This window comes from Diadema antillarum, unplaced genomic scaffold, assembly GCF_040938485.1.
Source record: "Diadema antillarum isolate AM-2024a unplaced genomic scaffold, OU_Dant_1.0 seq00000663_RagTag, whole genome shotgun sequence".
In the NCBI taxonomy this organism is placed as follows: domain Eukaryota; kingdom Metazoa; phylum Echinodermata; class Echinoidea; order Diadematoida; family Diadematidae; genus Diadema; species Diadema antillarum.
Window position 1 is genome coordinate 914,437 of NW_027271575.1, and position 25,289 is coordinate 939,725.

The 25,289-nt window shown below is 35.0% G+C and overlaps 1 protein-coding gene across 1 annotated transcript in view; it reads right to left on the minus strand.

Annotated features, from left to right (window-relative positions):
- LOC139736804 (neurotrypsin-like) overlaps positions 1–25,213 on the minus strand; it is a 28,046-nt gene extending 2,833 nt beyond the window's left edge. The window contains exons 1-3 of the mRNA XM_071647467.1: positions 25,189–25,213; positions 11,493–11,816; positions 4,712–5,035 (exon numbers count right to left, since the gene is read on the minus strand). Coding sequence (XP_071503568.1) covers positions 4,712–5,035; positions 11,493–11,816; positions 25,189–25,213 — 673 coding nt within the window. The remainder of the gene's footprint in view (positions 1–4,711; positions 5,036–11,492; positions 11,817–25,188) is intronic.
- Positions 25,214–25,289: the final 76 nt, after the last annotated feature.

The following is a 25,289-nucleotide window of genomic DNA, read 5'->3' on the forward strand; positions in this document are numbered from 1 at the left end:
CGTCCCCTTATTCGTTTATCTTTCTATTAGAGACACTAGCTGCAATCCATCTGCGCTCCTCACAAGATGTACCTGGCATCACAATTAACGACAAAGAGTTCAAATTGTCACTTTATGCCGATGAATTCTGTTCGTTTTGTTGCGATGCCCCATCTATCGACAGTTTACTCAAAATTCTTGATCAATTCTGTATATGCTCCAGTTTGAAATGTGACCAAGAAAAGACATTGTTAAGGAATCAAGATCGTTAAAAACGTGTTAAAATATGAAGTTCGTGTTATGAACATGATCAAAATGTTGGGAACTTACAGTATGTCGGTTATAACGCAGAGAGATTTCAAAATGATAAAATGGACGAATTGATGTCTGGATAGAGAAAACTGTTGAATTTATGGAAAATAAGAAAACTTTCACTGTTCGGAAAAAAAAAAACATCTATTCTTAAAATCTGCGGAATTTCAAAATACATGTATATTCACTTTTTTTGCCTCCATAATCATTTCTAAGAAAATAGTAAAGGAGATTCAAAAGGAATGTTTTATGACGTTTTGTGGAATGGCCCAGATCGAATTAAACGTAGTGTGATGATACACGAATTGATCAAGGGCGGTCTGATCTTGTTAGAAATGCATTTTTTTAAATCGATGCACAAGGGTTGACCTTGATGAAACCTGAAAACTCACAAGTATGGTGTCAAGTCCTGAAATATGACTTACATTGTATATGAATATGGCAAAATTTGTATTTTCAATGGCAATTATGAAATGAGCAATTTTCTCCGAATATACCCAGATTTCATTTTTTTTTCTTTTGCAGAAATGGCTGTCAATATCCATATACCAATGGAAAATCAAGCTTTCAGATCACAGATAATATTTAGAACAATGCCGATATTAAGATTGACAAAAGGATAATTCATTTTCACAAAACAATGTTGTACAAGGATATATGCCTGCTACAACAAATTATAGCCCCTGAAGATTGTCTTAAAGAGTTTCGTATCTTACAAATAGAATATGGTATTGATAGTAATGATTACCTGAGGTTATAAGGTATTTGGTCGGCTGTTTCGGATTTTATCAGTTAGTACAGAATTTCAGCTAATCGTAAAAGACATTGTCCTTCCGGAATGTTTACGTCTGAGTGTCCGAATAAAGAGCATATGTTTTTATGATGTGTTGGTAGAATTTTAATATGAGACGCCTGTTAGTACTTTTAGAATGCAGTCTACCTTTGATATGACAGAGCGGGATGTTGTAAAGTACGAAAATTCATGGTGCAAGCGTCAATAGATGCAAGAAGCAGAGAATTTCAGTTCAAGATACTTAATAACATATTATCTCTAGACTATAAGTTGTTTAAAATGAAGTTATTCATTCCCCTTTATGTTCATTTGGATGTACTGAGAATGAAACGATTGAACACATTACGTGGAACTGTAAGGTGTCACAAACATTTAGGATGGAAATACCATTTGTGACCCTGCACCTCAAAACAAACAAAAAGTCGCCAGACATGAATTTTTACTTAAGACCGAATTCTGAAAGAGCAGACTTTAAGCTCTAAAATGATGTATACTTCAAGTCAAATTGACTCTCCTAACCTATCTAAATATTGGAAAGAAAGCACAAACTCAGGAAAAGTGTGTACTGAGAAAAGAGGCTCTGAAGTACAGTGTCTATTTAAGCGCTTAATCTTTACCAAACCTTGCTTGCTGTGCGAAGAATGGGACAAAAAAACAGGAAGTAAACCACCGGAGTGACAACAATGAAGAAATTATTGGATTAAATTGAAATTATACATGCCTCATTAGCACATTCTGTCCATAATCAATGCCAACTTCCAAAGCAGTAGCCCTAACCCTTCAAAAGTTATTGGAGTTGAAAGTGAAGAGTGTGTACAAGGTTTTTCAGAAATGAAAAAGGGACACTAAAATACACCTAATCACACTATTCTACCAAAAAATGTTCGACATAAACTGCTAAGAAACACACTTTGCCGCCCGTTTTATGATACCAAATTTTAGCATAATGTTAAAGGAGACCTGCTCTTTCACAAAATATGAAAAGGTCAAGATCGGGTAGGTTGACCCATTTCACTTATTTTCAGTCCTCACGCAAAGTCAGTGTGTGCGACTTCATGTTCGTTTTGAGGTGCACGGTCACATTTTTTCTTACAATTACAGATTTGCCATTCCTTAAAGGGGGTGACTAGTAACTGATCAGTGGGAATGCTGGGGGATCATTGTTCCAATCTTTGTGGGATTCATTTAAGAGTACATTCTATTTCTGTGTGAAAAGTAGTTGCTTTAGAGCGGTCTCACATTCAGGTAATGTGCAGTTTAATGCCCCGTCACTGTACAGGCATGCTGACCTGGAAACATTAAACTGCACGTTACTTGAATATCAGACCATTTAAATAACTTGTACATAACAATAGATATGTAATGTACTCTCTAAAAAAATCGAGTGAAAATATTCACTCTTAAACGATTGAATATAAAAAGAGTGAAATTAGAGTGAAATTGGGTTGATTTTTGAGTAAAAATGTTAATTTTCACTCGTTTTAGAGTGACCTCAGGGATCACTTCAAACTCTTTGAGTGATCCCTGAAGTCACTCCAAACTGAGTGAAAATGAATATTTTCACTCAAAGTTCACTTTTTTTTTGTATTCACTCTTTTAAGAGTGAATATTTTCTCTCGATTGTTTTTAGAGAGTACTCTTAAATGAATCCCACAAGGATTGGAAAAATCATCCCCCAGCATTCCCACTGATTCCCACTGATCAGTTACTCGCCATCCCCTTTAATGTGAAGACGGTATTAACTCGAGCTATAGAGATTGATACAAACAAAATACTGGTAAACGATATTTTACTTATAGGTGAGAGGTGTATGTATGCAAGCAGATGTAACATCACGATTCCCTGTCTGTCCTTTTTTAAGGCTATGTTATCACTATCTTATCGTGAAGAGTGTTAAGGCCGTGTCACACCATAACGTGGGCTTGTGGCGAGGAGGTAGTTTCCAGCACGTAGAAGATTTTCAGCGGGCGAACAAGAATGTTTGCAATTTTCATTCATGCCTTGTCATACCGTACGGGGGAACTTCTGCGGCTTGACTGGCGGGGAAACAAATTTACTCCAAGGAGCTCTCCGCAGTTGGTCCGCACCTGACAGTATCTAGCGAGTAGTTGCCCGGAGGTGCTCACGCAAGTCCGATTTAACCGCAGCCAAGTTTTGAGCATGACCAAAACTTTTTCCGGGTGAGTCGCGGGAATGCCCGTAGAGGTCCACGCAGAACGCCAGTAGGAGACCCTTAGCGGCAGTACTTCCCAGGCAATTCCCACGCAGGTACTTCGCAGTCCCGTATTCAGTCAAGATAATGAAATTCTGTGAGATTTCAGCCATTCCATTAGATGAATTCCTTCACTAAGTTGTCAGCCCCCACGCGACTGGTACAAAGGTCACACAGTATACTCGCAAGTATAACGCGTCCAGCAAGTAAGACACATGCGCTGACTCGCACAAATCCTTTTCCGCCCTCAGGAATGTCCGGTATGCTAGAAAATCCCTACAAGTAACAAGCCCGAGTAGCTTGCCCGGAAAGGTGTGACAGGGCCTAAACACGGTTGCGGGTAAAAAAAAAAAAAAAAATATGCGTGCGCACCACCGGGCGACTACTTTTGAGATACATGCTAGGTACTGTTTTGTGCGGATATCTACGGGGACCTCCTGGTAGTCAAAATTGTTTTTTTTTGCAAGTCGCACGCAAGGCTGGTGTGACACGGTCTTTACATTGCAAAGAGACAAGGAAAGATTAATGTGCCTAACCTGAAATTTGAACCACTCAGCGGTAACATTGAGCTTTAGTTATTTTTCACAGACTGTTTCGCAATGACATTTTAACGTTGAAGGGTTTTTTTTTTTCCTGTCGATATGGCATAGATTTCAATAACTTTAGACTGTGTATAATGCGCTTACCACTCGACGTATCGTTAGCAACCTTCCGGCTATGCCAACTTTTAACATTTCTTTCTTTTTTAAACCCACACAGACATCATACCTCAAGAAAAAATGTGCATGTATAATATGATTATTAAGAAACTGAGCAAAATTTATTCTTTGTCATGTATCTTTAGATCACTTTAAAAAAAAAAACTTTTTTATTACCATGACTACAATGTACAATCACTATAAGACCTCAATTATTGTACAGTCTTTTCATGACAAAATGTTGGGTTAACCTTTATAGTCTCTATTTTCAAAGGAAGTCAAACATAATTATATTTTGCCGAAAAATGAAATAAACTTTGAATTGAGCTGAATTGGATCAGTTTTATGTACGTACTTCTTGGGCTTAAACACGACGTTTCTTTCAAGACATAGATGAATGTCAACTTACCAAATCACTTTCTTTACAGGCGAAGAGCTACATGCAGTTGTATAATACATTTTGGCTTCTACTACTCTAGTCCCACTCTTCGACGTAGATGCTCCTCATCATAAAAAAAAAAATATATATATATATATATATATATAAAATAGTAAAGTTGCCCTGAAGAAGTAATTATCTTTCTGCAATGGAACAACTTTTTCAATGTCCTTTCCCAACCAAACAATCGATTTCATCCCGAACAGTGATATATACCGTAGCCCGTTCAACAAAATAGAAAGTGCATGAGATAGGCAACGTAAAAGTCTAATATTTACCTGTCGGTATGCACTCCACACCAACGTCTTCAGAGTGACTGCAGTCGTGCGTTTTGTATCCGTTGTGTTGGCAATCTGCCAAGTTCCTCTCTGTGCCATTGCATTCAACGTCGTCCAGTAGAATTGGGCCAGATCCCTGCCCATATCCAGCGCAGCAAGAATAATTTGAGCCGCCTTCAAAGCCCAGCATCTGACACACCACGTTAGCGTCTTCTATATCCCACAAGTCGTCACAGACAGTCCCCCATTGGCCGTTGTAGTAAAATTCCACTCTCCCTTGGGTGTCGTCCTCCCCTCCAACAAGTCGGACTTGACCAGTGTCAGCTGTAAACATTTTATGGTGCTGTTCGTTATAATAATCCGAAAATGAAATAGGGTTCGTAATTCCGAAGGTTCGTTGATTTGAAGTGATGTAGGGTCCGTAACGAACCTTAGAAACAACAAGCTTTGTTTCATTTCCGGATTAACGAACCTTCGGAATAACGAACCTTATTTCATTTTTGGATTGATGAATCTTCGGAATAACAAACCCTATTTCATTTTCGGATTAACAAACCTTCGGAATAATGAATCTTCGGAATAACGAACCTTCGGACTAACGAGCTGTAACCCTTATATATATATATATATATATATATATATATATATATAAAACACGGTAAGTGCCAAATTGTGCTTCACCCATTTGAGTAGAAGATTTTAATTTTTTTCTAACTCTCGGAAGTTCATTGATCCCGCCTATGACCTTCGACCGTGGTGTGACCTTCAACTCCCCAAGGAACATTTGCCATCCAAGTTTGGTCACAAACGGACTTAGGGATCAAAAGTTATGAGGAGTTATGAGAAGTTAAAAGGGATCAAAAGTTATGAACTGATCGTTACTTAGGCAAGGGAGGTGGGGTTGCTTTCTACATTAGAAATAACATTGATATAAAAGTCAGGCATGACTTACATATCGAGGGTACGGAAGATATTTTTGTTGAAATTGTGAACAGTAAAGCAAAAAATATAATAATAGGTAATATATATAGGTCCCCAAGAAATAACATTGATTGTTTTCTAGAAAGTTTTGATCAAATTCTGAGTATTATTTCTCAGGAAAAGAAAGACACTTTTATAATGGGAGATTTTAATATTGATCTTTTAAATAATTCTGATAATCATACAATGCAGTTGCTAAGTTTATTAGCAACTTTCTCATTTCAACCACATATCAACAACCCAACAAGAATTTCTAGTACATCAAAAACTCTTATTGATAATATATTTTCAAATGTAATAAACACAGAATTCACAAATGGTATATTTTATTATGATATATCCGATCATTTACCTGTTTTTACCATTAACAATAGTTCTTTGAAAATAAAACAATATTTTGAAAATAAAAAATCTCAAATGTATTATAAGGAAACAGAAAGTAATATAAATTCTTTGATATTTGATTTAGCGCAGGAAGAATGGGACGATGTATTTGATGAAAGCAATGCTGATACTGCTTATGAAAAATTTATCAGCAGATTATTGTATTATTATCAGAGAAATATTCCTTTGGTTAAACGGAAACCTTTAAAGAAAAATAGACAACCCTGGATTACCAAAGGTATTATGCGGTCTATATCAACCCGTAATAAGTTATATAAGCAAGCAATAAAGAATCAAAGTAATAACTCATTTATGAAATACCGGAAATATAGAAATCAATTAACATCAGTAATAAGATTGTCCCGAAAATTGTATTATTCAACTAATATAGAAAGAAATAAGGATAATCTTTTTTCATTGTGGAAAACTGTCAATGCTCTTATGGGAAAGACGGTAAAAGAAACTACCAACTCTATCATCATTGACAATGAGGAAATTACTGATTTTACCACAATTGCCAATTCATTTAATGATTATTTTATAAATATTGGTCCTAGTTTAGCATCTAATATGAATTCATGTAATACACATTTTACTGATTATTTACCCAATCCTTGTGAAAATTCATTATTTCTCACGCCTACCAATGACCATGAAATAATCAATATTGTTCAGAATCTGAAAACAACTAAATCGAGTGGGCATGATGGTCTTAGTGTTCATTTATTGAAACAAATAATTTTTTACATTGCAAGCCCTCTAACTCACGTATTTAATATGTCTCTTTCAACAGGCATTTTTCCGAACTCATTCAAACTTGCAAAAGTTATTCCCATTCATAAAAAGATGACTTTAAATTAATGAGTAATTATAGACCAATTTCATTATTACCAAGTATATCCAAAGTTCTTGAAAAAATTGTGTATAAAAGGTTATATCAGTTTTTACAAACCAATAATTTATTGATACCCAATCAATTTGGACTTAGAAGTGGATATTCTACTGACTATGCAATCGCTCACATGTGTGATAAAATGATTGAAGCTTTTGCTGATAAAAAGCATGTTATAGGTATATACATGGATTTGTCGAAAGCATTCGACATCATCGACCATGAAGTATTGATACATAAACTTAATACGTATGGTAAACGAGGTCACGCTCTGCTCTGGTTTATAAATTATTTGCAAAACCGTCAACAGTATGTTAGTTTTCAGTCTTATGAATCACACAAACTTGATATTAAATGTGGGGTACCTCAAGGCTCCATTTTAGGGCCTCTGTTGTTTAACATTTATATAAATGATATTATAGGTTCTTCTCCATCTTTGAATTTTATACTTTTTGCTGATGATACATCCATTATTACATGAGATTATGATATAGGGACACTTGTTAATCGTTTGAACACTGAATTATTGAATATATTGAATTGGTTTAAATCAAACAAGTTATCTTTGAATGTTAATAAGACAAATTTCGTTTATTTTAGAAAACCCTACTCACAGGATCTTAATGTCAACATATCAATTGATGGGTTTTCTCTTTGCGAGAAACAAGTTATTAGATTTTTAGGCATTACAATCGATTCTCATTTAACATGGAACGAACATATATCCTGTTTACAAAGGACCCTATCAAGAAATATTGGTGTACTCTGGAAGTTGAAAGATCTCTTATCAGAACGATCCCTGATTATTTTATATAATTCTTTAATTTTGCCTCATATATTGTATTCAAATATTGTATGGGGAAATTGTAGTATTACTAAACTGAATTCATTGTATTTACTCCAAAAGCGTGCTATTCGTATCATTACTAATTCCACATATTTATCTCATACAGATCCTTTATTTCATCGTTTGCATACTTTGAAGCTTCAGGACATCCACATTTTACAAACAGGTATATTTATGTACAAGTATGCAACAAATCAACTTCCCTCTTTATTTCATAATATTTTTCACTTAAATTCGAATATACACACATATCCAACTCGCCGTTCGACAGATTTTCACCTTGTAAACCCCAAAACTGTTTTAGCTCAGAAATCAATTAGACATTACGGTCCCGATGTCTGGAATAACCTACCTGATCAATTAAAGCAGTGTACTTCACTGTTTTCCTTTAAAGCTCATTTAAAAAAGTATTTATTATTGAAATATGTCTCCAGTTAGTAGTTTTTGATCAATGTACTTTTTCTTCTTTTTTTCTGAAGTCTCAGTAAGCCCTGATCCATGCAAAGTGTTTTTTTTTCATTCCCTCCCGTTCCTTTCCTTTCTTTGATAATGATATTGCACACATTCATTAAAGCGTATACCTTACCCCCAAAATAGGCATGTACAGCCTTTATTCTCTCTTGCACTGTCACCTGCACACACGACGCACTGTCACTCGCACACACCTACACTTTTATTGTCTACTATACCATGCAGCAGTCAATGGTGCTGCGTGCTGTTTTTTTTTTCTTGTTCTAAAGCGCCAAGTCACTATTTTTCTTTTCTGTTTTTTTTTCTGTAGCAAAATGTGTTTTGTGTATTAAGATTAAGAGTTTTATGAGTACATATATAATTGGTGTTGTATTACATTGGTATCACATATTCAGATAGGGCCTCATCCACGTCAAGCTCTGCTTATGATGACGGTCCCCTGTATTGATTTCTCCTTTGTTATTAGATACAGTAAGCCTTAATATGTTATTTTGATTCATAATTATGCCACTTCAGACTGAATGTTGTTACGCAAATGATTTTTTTTTGTATTGATTTGTATGTATCTGTATCATTTTGTTTTCATTTGCAATTGTATTCGGAGAAAGAAAATGCAGAAATAAACCAACCAAACAAACAAACAAACAAACCATAATCGAAACACACTGTAAAAACTTAACATTGTGCCCTAAAAGTTCGTTGACCCTGTCTGTGACCTTTGACCTTGTGATGGACTTCAACCCCCCAAAGGACATTTACCATCCAAGTTTGGTCATAAACGGACATAGAGATCTGAAGTTAGGAGCCATAATCGAAATGCGCCTTTAAAAAAAATCCCAATAAACCAAAAAAAAAAAACAACAAAAAAAAAAAACAAAAAACATTGGACCCTAAAAGTTTATTGACCCCTATCTGTAACCTTTGACCTTTTGATGACGCTCAACTCCCCAAGGGACATCTATCATCCAAGTTTGGTCACCAACGGACATATCAAGGGACCAAATGTTATGAGCCGTAATCGTAACGCGCCGTCAAAACTTACCATTGGGTCCCAAGAATTCGTTGACCCCTGCCTGTGATCATTGACCTTGAGGTGACCTTCATGTTTGGTAAAATATGTAACTTTGTGTAAGCACTACTTCTTCCAAGTATGGTTGAAATTAAAGTCTCAGTAGAGAGTAATTTATGTTTGTGTAGCGTTACTGACGGACGATGGACGGACGGACGACTGACGGACAGATCTTTTAGCCTCTGCACACCGCCGATGGGCTCGACAAAAAAAAAAAAAAAAATTCCCATCGACCCCATTTTCCTCGATCGAGAATATTTTCCCTGGCCTTTGCCTTAGATCTTACTTCTCCACGTCATACCCAGCGGGAGCAGCGGTTGGTATAACGTTGGATCGACGCTGAAATAATGTCTAAAATGATAGCGAATATTTAGCTCTTTATGTGCCATGGTGGAAATCCCCTGTGCGCCATGTTATTCTGAGACACGAATGTAGTCATATTTTGATGAAGAATTTTGTTTTTCCAATTTGTATAACTTCTACAAATTTCTGTTAAGCTGGACATAACAGTGAGGAAAGTTAAAGAGGAATGCCAAACTGTGCTTCCTTATACAATGTATAACAATTCTATTTTCAATTTTTCTTTTGAATTACCAGTTGCTACATTACTGTAAAGGCATGACTTTTGCACATGAAATAGTGACAGAAACATAAAATGTACACGCAAATCTAGTTGGGAACACCGCTTGATAGTCAATCACCACATAGAATGCAAGCCGTATGTGAGAGGAAAAAAAGCGCGAGAAACGCTCTGATTGTACCGCGGGATTAGCGATTTATCGATCGGTTTTGGCGGCTTTGTTGAGCAGACTATGCGAAGTTGGCACGATAAAGATAGTCATGTCAATTTTCATTTCCAGAAAAACTGCACTCCCATAGGGATACTCCCATAGAAACTGGTCAAATTTGACAAGATTACTTTCATTCCATTTTTATGAGGTGATGCCGTCATCCAATGAAAATTAAGTTATGAAATTGAATTAATTTATGAAAGACCATTTAAATTAAGCTATAACATACTGAAATTTGGGTGAAAATCGGCAAAGGATAAGTGAGATACGCTAGAGTGAACTTGAAATTTGATGACGCCATTTTGAAAATGTAATCTTTTTTTTTACTTTATTAAGAAATTTGATATCTTTTAATCATTTTTTTTCAGTATCGCCAACCCACGAAATGACATATAAAACTTATCAGCTTTCAGAATATGTAAATAAAATGGGGGGTCACCGTCCATCCTGACGAGTACAATCGGATTAAAAATTGGCGGTTTTTTGGCATAGTTGCACTGTATATCGTCATTGACGCGCGCGCGGAATTTCAACTGTGAAGGGCCCATATGACGTCATATTGAGTCGGATTTATACTTGAAACTTGGTAGAAATATTCCTTGACATTTCGGACATCCGATCAAAGTAAAAAAAAAAAAAAACGGGAAATTTCTATTGCATATGAGCTGTGGGTGCGTATATGCGCGTGCACGTACGCGTCCGTCCGATTTTTTCAATTTTTCAAAAAATGCTCCAAATGGTCTGAAACGTGTGCAAAAAAAAAAAAAAATTGAGCTCGATTGGAGCATACAAATATTTCAACGCGCGCGTACGCACACGTTTTAAGGGTATAGATGAATTTTGAGAACATGAGTAGAATCAGGTTGACTTGAAATATATGTGACGTAAATTTCATTGAAAAATTCCATTTCATTAATGAAATATCAGTATGTGTTTTTATAAAATGACGTCATAGTGACGTCACGGTCGACTGATCACTATGATTTTATTATATATGTCGTCTTTGGGACATGATACATATATGATTTTGAAATTGATAGGAAGAGGACTTTCTGACCTAACCTCTGCACAACTTTTGAGGAGAAATAAATAAATAAAGAAAGAAAGAAAGAAAGAATCAGTACAGATACAGGTGATCCGAGAGGATACTCGGTGAGGATACTCGGATCACCTAAATATAGAAAACAGCGTTCCACTGAGGAACTAGTTACCTGTTTGCTCTAGCTCAATCAACCACCCAATTTCCACCCTTCTCATTCCTGTCGAATTCGTTCAGAATTAACTGTTCAGTAAATATACAGATGCACGCATCTTTACGACTTGAAAAAAAAAAGTATGCAATTTACCTGTCGGTATGCATTTCACACCAACGTCTTCAATGTGCTTGCAATTATGCGTTTCGTATCCGTTGTGTTGGCAATCTGCCAGGTTTTTCTCCGTGCCATTGCATTCAACGTTGTCCAGATAAATTGGGCCAGATCCCTGGCCATACTCGGCGCAACAAGAATAACGTAAGGCGCCCTCAAAGCCCAGCATCCGACACACCACGTTGGCGTTTACGATATCCCACCAGTCGTCACAGACAGTCCCCCATTGACCACTGTAGTAGATTTCCACCCTCCCTTGGGTGTCGTCTTCCCCTCCTACAAGTCGGACTTGAATTCCGGCAGCTGTGGATTAAAATATTGTTTTTTCTTGATTAGATTCGGTTTTCTTTGCCTCTTCTTTTTATCGATGGGCATTTGAAACTTTAAAGCCTATGCTATAAATGTGACCGTGCATCACAAAACAAACAAAAAGTCGCACCCCTTAATTTTACATGAGGACTCAATAAAGGTGAAATGGTTCAATCAAGTCAATTTGGAGTTGTTCATATTATTTTGGGAAAGAACTATATTTCTATTACATTATTATTCAGTTTGGGATCTTTACATAAGTGGGAAAATGTGTGTTTAGCAGTTTGTCTACAACCCGGGGGGGGGGGGGGGGGGGGTAGAATGATTAGTTATATCTTGGAGGCCGCTTTTCATTTCCTGAAATCCTTTGCACACTCTTCACTTTCAAGTCTAATATGTTCTGAAAGGATGACGCTACTCGTTTAAAAGTTAGCATAAATCACGGACAGAATGTGTTGATAGAACATGCTCAATTTCATCTTAATCTGATAATCTCTTCATTGTTGTTGCTCTGGTGGTTTACATTCTGTGTTTTGTCCATTTCATGGTACGGCTAACATGGCTTGGTAAAGATTAAGCGCTTGAATAGACCGTGTACTTCAGAGCCTCTTTTTTCAGTTCACATTTTTCAAGAGTTTGAGCTTTCTCTCCAGTATTTGGATACGTTAGGAAAATCCATTCGTATTGAGTGATACATCATCTTAAAGCTTTGAGACTGCTCTTTCAGAATCTGCCCTTAATTAAAAATCCTTTTCCGCCGACCTTTTGTCGGTTTTGTGGTGCAGGGTCATTTCATTTCATTTCATTTATTTTCCACTTTCATAATTGGTTTACAAACTTTGCATTAAAAACAAACAGACAGACAAACAAACAAACACAAATACATGGTGTCAAATATGATAGTGGCGGAATCATGAGAAGCACAAAGTAGGCTTATTGCAAATGGTCCCTTAAGAAATATTGTGATGTAAATATATGTAATCATTTATAATCATTGGTTTGTAGCTGAATTGAAACACACATGAATGCAAAATACGATAAGATTTACAACTTGAATCAATAAAAAAACGGATACATGTAGATATGAAAGTGGAGAAGAAAAGAAGAAAACTCCATATTTAACTATTCGTCAACTTGTAACTTAATTACATCAAAAACATGTTGTTTATATAATCTTTTAAATTGTCTTACGGTCTAACTGATCCTGAAAACTATATTCAAATTATTCCATAAAATAGTACCTTTGTGAAATATTGATGACTGCGTACAAGATGTGCAATTTAATGGGGGATGAGTACTCTGAGCATTTTTGGTATTATAACCATGAATTGAACTATACAGGGTGAAATAATCAGAGAATACATCAGGGAGAAAACTTTTATTAAGTTTAAACATGAATATTGCAGACTCTAATGAAATCAAATCTTGAATGGGTAATATTTGACTTTCTAAAAACAGAGGTAAACTGGGGGAAGCATATGTTGAATTGGTTATTAAGCGAACTCCCCGTTTTTGTAATCTATGTATTCGATCAATGTTCTTATTAAAAGTGAATCCCCATACAATTGCAGTAATTAATATGTCGTGAATCAAAGCATAGTATAACATTTTAAGGGCATTTCTAGGAAGATACTGTAGTTTATACAAAACCCCTATGTTTCTTGATAGAATACTGGCTATGTAATCGATATGATAATTCCAAGATAATTTTTCATCTATAATTACTCCTAAGAATTTTGTGCTTACAACTTTATCTATTTTCATATTCTTAAAATACAATTGCAAATTGTGGTCTGTTATAATTCGCATACCAAATAAAATATAATGAGTTTTATCTCTATTCAAAATCAGCTTATTGGCTTCCATCCAATCACTAATATTACACAATTGTCTATTAACAATATCAAACAGTTTACATGGATCTGAGCCTTTACAAAATACACTGGTATCATCAGCAAATAAAACATAACTTAAATGTTGAGTTGATAAAGGTAAATCATTTATATATATAAGAAAAAGAAGAGGGCCTAAAATCGATCCTTGTGGAACACCACAATTAATTTTTCTGATATCAGATTCGATTTCACTAACTACAGTCAACTGTTGACGATCTTTAAGATAACTACATAAAAGTTTGGATGGGGGCCACGTATACCATAATAATATAATTTTTGTAATAAAATAAAATGATCTATAACATCAAAAGCCTTAGTAAGGTTAATAAATATTGTTGCTGCATATTCTTTATTATCAATAGCATCATTTATTTTTCTCACTAGATTTCATATTGCTGTGGCTGTTGTATGACCCCTTCTAAATCCAAACTGACGTTTTATTAAAATACTTTGTTTATCTATAAACTCAATTAATCTATTAAATATACATTTCTCTAATATCTTTGAAAATATAGTTAACACCGATATTGGTCTGTAATTATTAATGTCATTACGGTTACCCTTTTTATGAATAGGTGTTACACGTGCAATTTTCACTTTTGATGGAAAAAAAGCAACAGACATACAGTCATTGAAAAGAAAACTTAATGGTTCACATATGACAGAAATTACAAACTTTATAACTTTTATATCTATACCATCTACACCTGAACTTACATTACTTTTCATTTCCGCTACAATCGTTATTATTTTTTTTTATATTGGCATACAGAATATACTATTTTTGTTAGGAAATTTCAAATATCTTTCATATGAATTTTTATTTCTCTTATCATTACAGATCTGCAGTTTCTCCCCAATACTAACAAAAAAAAAATCATTAAAACAATCAGCTATATCCTTATTATTTGTTATTTATTCATTCCCAATCTCAAAACTTTCTATTAAACTACTTTCGGTATTTCTTGTACCCTTTAAAAGATTATTGATAATTTTCCATGTTGATTTAATATCATTTTTCACTTGATAACATTTTTCATTGAAATATTCTTTTTTTGCTTGTCTTAATCGAAGTGTAACATAATTTCGAAATCTATTATACACCTCTTTTCTATAAGGGGTTTGTTTCTTAACATATTTTTTATACATACTTAATTTTTTACGACAAAGCTTAAAGGGGAAGGCTAGTAACTGATCCGTGGGAATCAGTGGGAATGCTGGAGGATGATTGTTCCAATCCTTGTGAGATTCATTTAAGAGTACATTATATATTTACTGTTGTGTGAAAATTATTTGCTTCAGAATGGTCTCATATTCAAGTAATGTGCAGTTTAATATTTCCAGGTTAGCGTGCCTGGTCAGTGACGGGGCATTAATCTGCACATTACTTGAATATGAGACGGTTCTGAAGCAAATAATTTTCACACAACAGTAGATATATAATGTACTCTTAAATGAATCCCACAAGGATTGGAACAATCATCCCTCAGCATTCCCACTGATTCCCACTGATCGGTTACTAGCCATCCCCTTTAATCAAGTCCTTTGTCAACCATGGATTCTTATTCTTCTTCTTAAAATCATATGTTTTTATAAGGAAAACATTCATAAATATCTTTAAGTACTTGCAAAAAACTATTATACTTGAAATAAACACTTCCTACACCAATGCAATTTTCCCTGTCAACATTTTTCAATGTGTTAAAAAAAGCAATCATATTTGACTGAGTAATATTGCGTTTTACATAGATGGGACGTGATTTGTTTTTACAATGGGCAATGGATGAAGACATACAAAAAATTGGCAGGTGATCACTTACATCACTAATCAAAATTCCTGAGTGAGTACAAATATTCACATTTGTAAATATATTGTCCAACAAAGTGGCAAAGGTTGCAGTTATCCGAGTGGGACTGCTAATCAAAGGTTCCAATTAAAATCCATACAAAATATCCATAAATAAATCAATTTTCGAATTTAAACCTATTTTCACTAAATCTAAATTCAAATCACCCATTATGAAACAATTATATACACGCGGATTTACCTTATGGAAAATCAATATTACAATTCGGGGGACGATATACCAAACCAACAATTGTCTTTTTTTTTAACATTTGGTGTTATTATTTACTCACTCAACAAAAATACTTTCAAACGACTCAGATATAACTGTCAACTCTTGTCTAATAAATACATGTAAGGAATTATGAATATATACGCCTGTTCCACCACCTCGTTTATTAATTCTATTATTACAAAATAATCTATAAATTATGTAACCGTGCACCACAAAACGAACAAAAAGTCGCACACACTGATTGTGTATAAGGACTAAAAATAGGTGAAATTGGTCAACCAAGCCGATTTTGACTTTTTCATATTTTCTGAAAGAGCAAGTCTTCTACATTATGCTAAAATTTGAGGTCATAAAATGGGCAGGAAAGTGTGTTTTTTTAGCAGTTTATCTCGAACATTTTTTTTGGGGGGGGGGGGGGTAGAATAGTGTGACTAATATGTGTCTTTGGATTCCCCTTTACATTTCTTAAAAACTTTATACACACTCGTCACTTTCACCTCCTATAACTTTTGAACGAATAATGCCACTACTTTGAAGGTTGGCATTGATTAACTCTTTATGTGCCATAGTGGAAACCCCCTGTGTGCCACATTATTCTGAGACACGAAGGTAGTCATGCTTTTAGAAAGAATTTTGTTTTTTCTTGTCTAACTTCTACAAATTTCTGCTACGCTGGACATAATAGTGAGCAAGGTTAAAGAGGAATGCCAAACTTTGCTTCCATATGCAATGTATAACAATTCTATTTTCAATTTTTCTTTGGAATTACCAGCTGCTATATTACTGTAAAGGCATGACTTTTGCACATAAAATAGTGACAGAAACCTTTTTTTTAATGTGTTTTATTGAAATAAAAAACAAATCAATACATACATGATCATGTGAATAAGAAAAATCATCGGGAAAGAGAGAGAGAGAGAAAAAAAAAGAAGAAAAAAGCAACAAAAAAAAAACAAGAAGAAAAAAGAAAAAAGAAAGCAGCACTACTCAAGCAATAGCAAATAGTTCTAGATGTGCTTTAAAAGCAGTCACTTTGTCTCATACAAGATATTATCTATATATAACAAATGATACGATATACATTCTTTAAAAAATTAAAAGTAGATAACACAAAAATAACATAGATTATAAATTTGTGTTACGTACAATTGATAAGAGGAAATAATTATAAAATGCCAAGAGAACCATTAAACAACACCCTAGTGACAAAAACTTAGAATGTACATGCAAATCTAGTTGGGAACACCGCTTGATAGTCAATCACCACATAGAATGCAAGCCGTATGTGTGAGGAACAAAAGCGCGAGAAACGCTTTGATAGTACCGCGGGATTAGGGATTTATCGATCGGTTTTGTCGGCTTTGTTTGTTGAGCAGAATATGCGAAGTTGGCACGCCGTTGACTGAGCCGGACGTGCGAACGTGGCACATAAAGAATTAAGGACAGAATGTGTTAATAAGGCATGTTAAATTTCAGGTTAATTTGATGATCCCTTCATTGTTGTTACTCCGGTGGTTTACATTCTGTTTTTTGTCCCATTCATCGCACAGCCAGCAGGGCTTGGTAAAGATTAAGCGCTTGAATAGACACTGTACTTTAGAGCCTCTTTTATCAGTTCACTTTTCCTGGGTTTGTGTTTTCTTTCCAACATTTAGATAGGTTAGGAGAGTCCATTTGATTTGAGTTATACATTATTTCAAAGCTTAAAGCCTGCTCTTTCAGAATATGCTCCCAACTAGAATTTCATGTCTGTTTTTGTTTGTTTTGTGGTGCACGGTCACATACAGAGGAAGCTTAATGTCTTCAAACACATATCAACTTTCAACTTTCAACGTTCAACTTCATTTTCATTTCCATTAAATAAACAGGAAAAATTACATACAATGCATTCACAGAACATATTTGTAATAATTCAAAAAACGTAATTGAACAAAATACATGTGACCATGAGCAACAAGATAATTGCATCTTTAAAGGTATATTCACATGTACTATGCATAGTACAAGGATGGGAATGGAAATGGATTGCTATTTTACTATTGTACTATCAACTTTGAGACAACATCGTGATATCAAAGAAGAAGAAGAAGAAAAAAGTAGAAATGACTAGCAAAGGTGACACAAATTCTGTCTCCTACCCATTTAACATTCCAGGTTTTCTGATAAACGTATCTAAAGGATGCAGTGTGCAGCTTGATACTTTATATTGATTGAAGAACTATGGAAAATGCATGCATTTTTCTTTCGCCTTGATCAAAACAAATCTTACCGTTGATCGGTAGTATTGTTGCTTCATTATCACTGTCGACTGAGGTAATCCATTGAGTTAGTTCTGTACGAGAAGAGACCGTGACATAAAACATTTCTCAAACCTTTTGCTTACAAAAGAAAAAAAATACTGAATCAATTCACCATTGCAAAGTTTGAGATAAAACTTAAAGAGAAATTGATCTGGTAGGACTGCAATTGAAATACTATACTCACACGATACTCAGCAGAAAACGAACTATATATGAAGAAACATAATGTAAAAGCTGATTTTAACACGTTGCAATTAATTCTTCAATACGATGATCGCTTGATGAGATATAGTTGGTTTTCCCTTAGCCTCTTTGTCATCAATCTAAACTCGATGATTTGTTTTGCATAAAAAAACCCACATAAGTGAAGATAATTCTGGTCATAATTGTAAAGACCATGTAAAAAAAAATCCCCCCTTTTTTTTAACTCGTCCTACCTTCATACACTGTGATAACTTCATTCTCACACACGTCGTTATAGTCAGGACAGCAGTCAACTAATTCTGTACAAATCTCGTCACAATAGCAATCGCCTGAGGAGACGTAGCAATTCAAGCTGGGATCGTCTTCACAACAATGCCCTTGGCATGAACCTATAGTCATGATATTTGTGGCCACAAGGGAGAAAAAAAGTACAAAAGTCACTTTTGCCGAAAAGAAGTACCAAGGTATAAGTCCATGTTGTGCCGTAGTATTTCTGAAAAAGATATGTTAGCCTACATCTGAAAACGAAAACTACCATAATACTTATTCGTAACGGAAATCTATGATAAATTGATCCAGTTAAAAATGAATATAGATTATTCCAATTTTATCATTGAAGAAGGACGAAAGAGAGAAAATAACAACAGAATACGGAAATCAGCCAAATAATGACTTTCTTGTTACAAATATCATGCATCACTGAATTGTCATTTGGATCTTTCTCTATTTTTCACAAACAAAATCAACCACTTACAGCAGAAGGAATTATTTTATGCTGGAGACATCAAAACATACCAGCGAGTACGATGTTTATGTGTATGCGTGTTTGTTTGATAGACACTTTCTGCAAATCAATATACATAAGTTACATAATCATGAACATGTGGAAAACATTACAAATTGTATTTAAAACAGAGTCGCTTGACTTGCATAAACAACGATATATAAGGAAATTAATGATATACAATACTCATGTCTATGCAGCAGGGATTACAATAACAATTGTAGTTAAGAAGCGAAGTTAAGAATGCAGAGGGACGCCATTGTAAGCATTGCTTGAAAAGATGGCCGGCCCGAGGAAAAGGTAGGACGTAGATTCGTAACAATACAAATTCTGCTGCGAAGATAGCAGGGGAAAATAAACTAATGTGTAATTGTGGTGAATGTGCGTGCAAGTGCTTGAAAGTGCACATTAGCAGATAGGCTGGAATTTAGAATAATAGAATTGGTTTGCTGGAAGAGGGAACGATATGCGATGCAGCTATCGGGAGACCAACATTAGTCATATAAATTATCTGTTTTTAGTTCGTATTTAAAGTATACTGCAATGGAATGTGCTTCTTTAAGTTTGCTTTGAATAAAAACAAGGATGCATACTGTTTCAACTCCTCAGGAAGAGTGTTCCATGTATCCGGACCGTGATGTCTGATCGACTTTTGAGGAAGTAAAAGCTTTGGATTACTTAAATGAAAATCATGGGAACGACGGGTAGGGTATGAGTTAACATGGTCATTGGTTAGTAGGGCATTATGAAAAAATGGTAATACATTTCGAGTGTGTTTATACATGAATATGGCAGTTAGGTATAAATGTATATCATGGGCCTTAGATTTTTTAGGCGATAAAATATGGGATCAGTGTGAACAAAGAAATTTGAATGTGTGCATATACGAAGAGCCTTGTTTTCTACAGAAGAAAAATTGTGTTCAATTAATTTTGTTACAGTTGCCCCATACAATATTATATAACATCACATATGGTAAAAATAAGGTGTTATTTAACATTATTATAAGTTTGATCGTTAAGTATTGTATACTCCTTAAAACACCAGTTGCTTTAGATATTGTTGTAATATTCTGGACATGAGTATTTCAAGTTGGATTGCTATCACTCCTAGGAACTTGGTTGAATGTGTGTATGTGGTGTGTCTATTTCACTGTCATCCTAGTATGCTGTCAGAATTTCTGCATGTAGCTTCACAGCTACTTGTTTGCACTCACTTTAACATGCTTTTAACCCTAAACCATGCCTGACTTTTTTAGCTGTTCTGTCAGTAGCAGGGCCGGGGTGGAGGAGTTTGGGGGTTGGACTCAACCCCCTCCGGTATCTCTTGTATAATACGTTACCTGTGGCATAATCTACCAAACTATGTATATGTGTGTATGTATAATCCTCTGTATATGCAATATTGAGATTTTTTTTTCCTTTTTATACAGGGACCACAAAGTAAAAGAAAAAAGTTGTACCCCTTGATTTTACGTGAGGACCCATGAAAATGTGAAATGGGTCAACCGAGTTAAAGTTGTTCATATTTTCTGAAAGAGCTTTCCCCCCTTTTTTTTTTTTTTTTTGGTTTGGGATCATAACAGGAATGGGAAAGCGTGTTTTCAGCAGTTTTTCTACAATCTATTTTTTTTTTTTTGGGGGGGGGGGGGGGAGGAGAGTACAGTGATCAAGTATGTCTTAAAGGCCCCTTTCATTTTTTTTATCCTTTTCACACTCTTTATTTTCAAGTTTAATAACTTTTGAAAGGTCGACGCTACTGCTTTCAAATTTGCCAATAATGATGGAGAGAATGTGTTAATAGAACATGCTCAATTTCAGCCTGATCTGATAATTCCTTTCATTGCTGTTGCTCCTGTGGTTTACATTCCGTGTTGTCTCCTCTCACAGGTAGCATTAGTGGCTAGTGCGGCTTGAGAAAGATTTAGTGCTTGAATAGACCCTATACTTCACAGCCTCTTTTCTGAGTTCACACTTTTCCAGAGTGTGTGCTTTCTTCCCAGTATTCAGATGAGTTAGGGGAGTCTACTTGAATTGAGTTATACATTATTCTAACGCTTAGAGTCTGCTCTTTCTGAATCTGCCCTTAACTAAAAATCCATGTCTGGCGACGTTTTGTTGGTTTTGTGATGCATGGTCACATATTATTTTAATTATTAATGCTAATATGTGCGTGAAATAAGACATTTTGCTCTAAATCAGAAAAATGCCCATCGAATCATGATTTTTGGTCTAAACAGTCTCTGTAGCATCTTGTGTATATCTTGTGCATTATATTTTCATTAATTTCTAAATTTGTTCCGTGTTATTCGACATTTTTTATCACAGATCCGTTTTGAAGCATAATTATGCTAGACTGAATTGATTTCAGTTGATTAAAGAGATTAAAAAAAAAACGTTTTTAATAAGCTGAGAGAGCTTCTTTTTTTTTAGCCACTTTCGGATTGAGGAACATGTACAATGTCATACAGCGTCGTAACAGTAGGCCTATACCCGATTTTAGCGAAAATGTATTCTGTCAGAAGATGAGGAAAACAGGAAAGAAAGAAAGAATATTGACCTATCGAATGGCCGTGGATAATACTGGGGATGGGGGTTGACTCATCACTCGGCCGTTTAAGGTTAAGGGATAAAGAATATGCATTTGTTTTCATATCAATATCACAACGACTCCCACGTTACAAGAAGGTGTTTTTGGCTCAATATTTTCATCGACTGTGGTAAACAAATGCATAAATTCTAAAGTAGAAGCTTATCTGTACTGGAAAATCAATTGTAATTTTTGCTAAACTTTTGACCTCAATACACGGATTTTCTTAACCCCTTTGACATTTCGCGCAATAATTCTGCAATGCGATAGGACCTCGTGTAAACCCTTCATTCTTGGCTTATTTTTTGAAGTATCGCGCAACTTCTGAGACCAAAATATATAATTTGCATTGTTCGTTAAACCATTGAACCCACGCCCACTTTTACAAACTGCATAAATATATATATATATATATATATATATATATATATATATATATATATATACTGTGAGAAGGGGTATCGACCATTTACAGTACCAGTGTGTGGCCTTCAGTATTTGCATTCAGTGTGAAAAGAAAAGCCAGGTGGACGTAGCTAGGTCAACGTGTCTGTTTATTGCCGCCGAGCTTTCGGTCCCAAACGGACCTTCATCAGGGCTGTAACGATACAAAAATGTAATATTATGTAATATTCTGTTATATGTTATAATACAACTGTATGTATATGAATGGTTGTGGTATATTAGTATTATTTACCTCATTATACGATAGCCAGAAGATGACGCATGGCTGTTGTACTGTATTATATAGCCACTTACGCCTTGCAATGCTGCCACAGGCTGTATTATCGTCGACAACATAAAAATGTCGAGTTTGATACTTTTACAGTCGCCTGTCACACAACATATAAGATGAGGATACTGAATTGGTGTTTTTGTTATATACCTTCACCTCAATTAATAACACGAGTGTGATATGAAATGTATTCAATAATATGCAATTGATTATGTATATGATTATTGGAATATGTTATATACAGCTGTAATTACGGATTGATTGATTACACAGTCATTATAGACTCACGCCAGTTAGATTTATATGAATATATATTTATTAGTGTAGCCATACGAGTGAGTCATTTTTGTATCGTTACAGCCCTGATGAAGGTCCGTTTGGGACCGAAAGCTCGGCGGCAATAAACAGACGCGTTGACCTAGCTACGTCCACCTGGCTTTTCTTTTCACACACTATATATATATATATATATATATATATATATATATATATATATATACATATATATATATATATATATATATATATATATATATATATATAAATATATATTGTAACCAATGGAGAATTGGTAGATTAGTGTATTAGTAAGAAAACGGGTAAAAATTAGCCCAATATTGAAAGTTCCGTGGTCGAATATAAATCGATCGATTATTTTAGCAATCGATCATGAATCGATCAGTTACAAGGAAACTGACGATTATGGATTGTTTTGTTAGGAATTTTAGAGGGGTAATAATTGTTGGAGATGCGATTATGTTCAGTAATAATCTTTCATACAATTGTTGCTTCGTTATCTAATCATTTCCGTATGATAAGGAAGGTTAATAAGCGTTAGTATTTGAGGAAAAGGTCAGTAGGTAAAAATGCGTAACTGTTTCGAAAATATAGCGGTCGGAGAATAATAAGAGGTCGAATATGAATCGTAACAGCTGGGTGGGCCTGGATACAGACCGATAGAGCTGGGTGGGCCTGGATACAGACCAAGGTTATTGATAATTAGTGTTGTTGAGTGTTAATAAAGCGTTGATTGAAGTGGACACTACTGCCTGGACCGTTTCCTTTGAAGTCTGCTGCAGTATAACATAAGTATCGGTGAGTAGTGCAATGCAATTACGGAACTGATGAAATGATATGCGAGTGAACTGGTGGTATCTGATATTGGTATCTGCATTGGATGAGCTGCACTGGTATTGGTATCTGCGATTGGATGAGCTGCACTGGTACTGGTATCTTCGTTGGATGAATTGTGACTGGTAGTCTGGTAGTAAGCAAGTAATGGGAATAGACTGGTAGTAAGTAACCCAGCAATATGGTACATTTCAACCCCGTTCTCCACGCCTGGTTGTATATTTCAACCAAACGGACCCCAGCCTAGCTCGGACCATCCTGACCCTTCTCCAGCTAGTTGCCGGGGCCGGTGGCACACAGCGTATAACAACATTATACACTAGCGAAAAGAAGGAGAGAAGGCTACAATATATATATATATATATATATATATAAATAAATAAATAATATATATATATATATATATATATATATATATATATATATAGTTGTATGGATGTGTAAGTATTTGCTTAAGAATGCTCTCATGTTCAAGTAATGGGCAGTTCAATGTTTCCTGGTTAGCATGCCTGTACGGTGACGGGCCATTAACTGCACATTACTTGAACAGGAGACCGTTCTGAAGCAAATGATTTGCACACAACAATAGATCTATAATGTACTCTTAAATGAATCCCATAAGAACTGGGACAATCATCCCTCAGCATTCCCACTGATTCCCACTGATCAGTTACTAGCCAGACACTAATGTCATGATAAATGAACAGAATTTCTTCAAGTGAATGCAATTCTTGCGTCATATGTGCAGGGCAATTTTACAATAATTTGCGATAATTGAATTTTCTACAGCCTAAAATGTGATAAATTCCTGCTAGGTGATTTGCTTTCTTTTCAAGATACTGACTTTGCTGTAGATATGAGGGAAATTGTAAAGACTATAGGAATTATTACATTTTTTTTTTTACTTGTCTTCTTTCACTGTAAAGAACCCGACATCCAGAATCCCGACACTAACACATAATTTCGAGCTTTATGTATAGGACATGAATGCAATGACGATACGACATCCCAAATTAGAACAGCTGTCTCGTGCATGTGCACTGCAGAATACCATTTTCAGCCTCTTAGCGCCTGTTTCACCACGTCCGACCCAGATAAACTACTAAGCCTACAACATTTGTAACAGCACTCAATGCTGCTTTCCGCTAAGTGTCGGCATTATTATTACAACTAATAATATTATTCATTATCAACATTGTAGCTTAAAAAGTGATATAGACTCTAGCACTTTCATTACTGAAGTAGGACATCGATTAGATCATAGTCGTGAAGATATATGCACAAGAAAAAAGTCACATGAATAAGTAAACTTCACTGAATTTCATTTAGCGCCATGTGTGATAAACTATAATCGACTGTTGCTAAGTTTCCAATATATTTTTTTATCGATGAGCACTTAAAAAGCTTTAACATTGTCTCCTTTAATAACTCATAGGTATACTGCCTTTTCTTCCCTCAGATGAAAAAATATTCTTAGGGATTGTAAAGGCCCAAGCATCAATGCATTAGATGGAGTTAATCCATCTATTTTCAGCTATGCAGTAGACCTTATATACTTTGCCACTTTACTTAAAGGTATAAGACATAATGCTTCATGGAGACCACATACACGGATTTTTTTTTTTTTTTTTTTTTATGAGCCTTACCCGAATTCTTTATCTCAATCTTCATCTTAACAATTTGTTTTACATAAACAGTTCCTGACGACAAAATGTCGTTTGGGATAGACTGCTTGGTAAATATTTGC